At 47.0% G+C, this 3,174-nt stretch overlaps 1 protein-coding gene across 1 annotated transcript in view; it reads left to right on the forward strand.

Annotated features, from left to right (window-relative positions):
- Rapsn (receptor associated protein of the synapse) overlaps positions 1–3,174 on the forward strand; it is an 11,194-nt gene that overhangs the window by 4,632 nt on the left and 3,388 nt on the right. The window contains exon 3 of the mRNA XM_021192753.2: positions 2,366–2,524. Within this exon, the coding sequence (XP_021048412.1) occupies positions 2,366–2,524 (159 nt within the window). The remainder of the gene's footprint in view (positions 1–2,365; positions 2,525–3,174) is intronic.

Below are 3,174 nucleotides of genomic sequence, written 5' to 3' on the forward strand. Positions count from 1 at the left end.
TCCCAGCAACCACATGGTGGCTCACAACCATCCGTAACAAGATCTGACGCCCTCTTCTGAAGTGTCTGAAGACAGCTACAGTGTACTTACAATAAAACTTAAAGAAAAAAAAAAGAAAAACCAAATAAATAAATAAATAAATAAATAAATAAATAAATAAAAGAAGTTGAAGGTCATTGTTAACTGACAATGAGTTCGAAGCCAGCCAGGGCTACATGAGCTCTGTCTTAAAAAATTGTTGACACCTTGCTATTTTTCCTTTATTTTTATTGTATTTCTTAGACTTATTTTATTTTCTATGTAAGAGTAAACACTTTTTGCCTGCATGTAATTGCACTGCATATGTCTGTGCCCCAAGAGGCCAGAAGAGGGCATCAGATTCCCTGGGATTGGAATTACAGATGTGGGTGCTGAGAATCAAACCCAAGTCCTCTGCAAAAACAGCAAGTGTGGCCAGGCAGTGGTGGCACACGCCTTTAATCCCAGCACTTGGGAGGCAGAGGCAGGCGGATTTCTCAGTTTGAGGCCAGCCTGGGTGTTCTAAACTGCTGAGCCACCTCTCTTCTCCAGTCCAGCATCTCATTTTTGACCCTGAAGTACTAAAATCTAAACAGGATCTTTGTTTTCCAGTGACCCGCTCTTACATAACTGCAATAACTGTTCTCACACACACCAACGTTATCATAATCTTAGAATAGCAGCTAAATAATCCCTGAATGCCATCTCTATTTACATTTCTTTGCTTATCCCAAAATACTTCCCTTACCCTCAGCTTGTTGAAAGCAGAATACAGCCAGAGCTACACAACCAGTGGCTTATTGTGTCTTCTAAGGCTTTGAATAGAACATTCTAGCTCTCCCTAAACCAGCTTACCTTCTTTGTAGAATGTCACGTCTCATTTCTCTCTTGTGTTTCCTTGAGGCGTCCTGAGATCCCTCATTTATCTCCAGTGATTGTGGTAAGATGAAGTCACACCTCTGGGGTAAGAATGCCGTTAGACATACCTGTGTCCTGCTTTTCCCATTTGTTTGTTTGTTCGCTTATGGTTTCACCCTGGCTGTCCTGGAACTCACTCTGTAGACCAGGCTGTCTGCTGCCTTGCTGTCTGTGCTACTTAATCTTCTCAGATCCCAGAACAACCGCAGGGCTATTTCTAACCCAAACCGAAGTGTTTAGGAGTTCCTTTCCACTGACTGTAAACCCAGTCCTTCTTTCTTACAGATGGAAAATTTTGGTCCATTTGGTTGGTTGGGTAGGTGGTTTGGTGAGTGGTTAAAGACAGGGTCTCATGGATCCAGACTGGCCTCAAATTCCACATATAGCTGAGGCTGGCCTTGAACTCCTGATTCTCCTGCCTCTACTTTTTGGGTGCTGGGATTCCAGGTGAGCATGTTACACTCGGCCTTGCTGTTAGGTTTTTAAATGAGGTAAGAAACGCCAGGACTTGTGTGTATGAAGTAGATGCTTAGGTAGAAAGATCTTCATGATGCACTGTAGGGGCTTGGGGGTGGGCGATGGTTCCCATGGACCGAGCACAGAAAGGGAATCACGATGCAGCTAGTAATGGACAAGGGCACTCCTGAGCCTCTGCTTCCCTCATGAGTGGAAGGTAGGCATTGGTGGGTTTGGGAGGGAAGCACTCAAGAAGGATTTCCTGGTCTCCATAACCCCGATTTGATGTTCTTTGGTGCTGATGGTGGAACACTGTCTTTGAGCCCACAGGAGTTCTGTTTGGTTCTGAAGCCAAAAAGCCATCTAGGACTGCATGAGAGGAAAAGCCAGCTGTGTCTTTGCCTTTTCGTTTCATGAACAAATATTTATTATGTATCAGCTAAGTCTAAGAACCGTGTTTGAGCCGGGCAGTGGTGGTGCACACCTTTAATCCCAGCACTCCGGAGGCAGAGGCAGGCGGATTTCTGAGTTCGAGGCCAGCCTGGTCTACAAAGTGAGTTCCAGGACAGCCAGGGCTACACAGAGAAACCCTGTCTCAAAAAAAACTAAAAAAAGAAAAAAAAAGAAAAAAAAAGAACCGTGTTTGGCTCTTGTCATCCAGCAGCACTGGTTTCCGCTTCTCCCTGGATCGTGCTTACTGCTGGAAGTCGAAATGAATGATTAGGCAGACCATAAGCCATGCGGTGCATATCTGTGACTTCAGGAGGCGAAGCAGGAAGACTACAAGTTTGTAGCTACTTTGAGCAACATTTAAAAATACAAACAAACAAAAAAACCCATACAAACAAAAAAAGCAAGCAAACAAACAAACACGGGGGCTCCCTGGCTGTCACAGATCCCAGGCCTGGAGCCCTGGGTTTGGGTCCATTCTTACCACTCAATGTGTCCCTCTCCTGTTCTGTGTCCCCTGCAGGACTATGAGAAAGCCCTGTTCTTTCCCTGCAAGGCTGCAGAGCTTGTCAACGACTATGGCAAAGGTTGGAGCCTCAAATATCGGGCCATGAGCCAGTACCACATGGCTGTGGCCTACCGCCTGCTGGGCCACCTGGGCAGTGCCATGGAGTGTTGTGAGGTGGGACAGCTGGGAAGCATGCAGGTGGTGGGGGTGGGAGAGGCTCTGAGGCCCAGGTCACAGCCCACAGAATCCCTCATAGGCTTGACAATAAGCCCCGGAAGTCCTCGTTCCCTAGCGTGCACAAAGCTCTGGGTTCAACCCTTAGCCCTATATAAAACCGGGTTTGGGAATGCATGCCTAGAATCCCAGCACTTGGAAGGTGGGGACAGGGTCAAACGTTCAAGGCCATCTGGGCTATATGAGAGTATCTTTTTAAAAAAAAGAACAACAACAAAAATGAGTGAAACAGAGATATACAGTGTTACCTGTCTGTAACCCAGGAGCCAAACAGTGTGATCACTTAGGGTGAGACTAGCCTGGACTGCATTCGAAGCTCCTGGGCCGGGAAAAAGAAAAGAAAGAAAGATAAAAAAGAAAAGGTTTGGGGGTGCTCTTGAGTCTCAGAGCAGTTTCAGCTCTCAAGCCCATGCCATTCTCCGATCTCTCTCTCTCTCTCTCTCTCTCTCTCTCTCTCTCTCTCTCTCTCTCTCTCTCTCGCGCGCGCGCGCGCGCGCGCGCGCGCGCGCGCGCGCGCACACACACACACACACACACACACAGAAAAAAGGGAGCAGGTCTTGAGGATTCCCCTCTCAGGTTCACATTGC

This window comes from Mus pahari, chromosome 3, assembly GCF_900095145.1.
Source record: "Mus pahari chromosome 3, PAHARI_EIJ_v1.1, whole genome shotgun sequence".
In the NCBI taxonomy this organism is placed as follows: domain Eukaryota; kingdom Metazoa; phylum Chordata; class Mammalia; order Rodentia; family Muridae; genus Mus; species Mus pahari.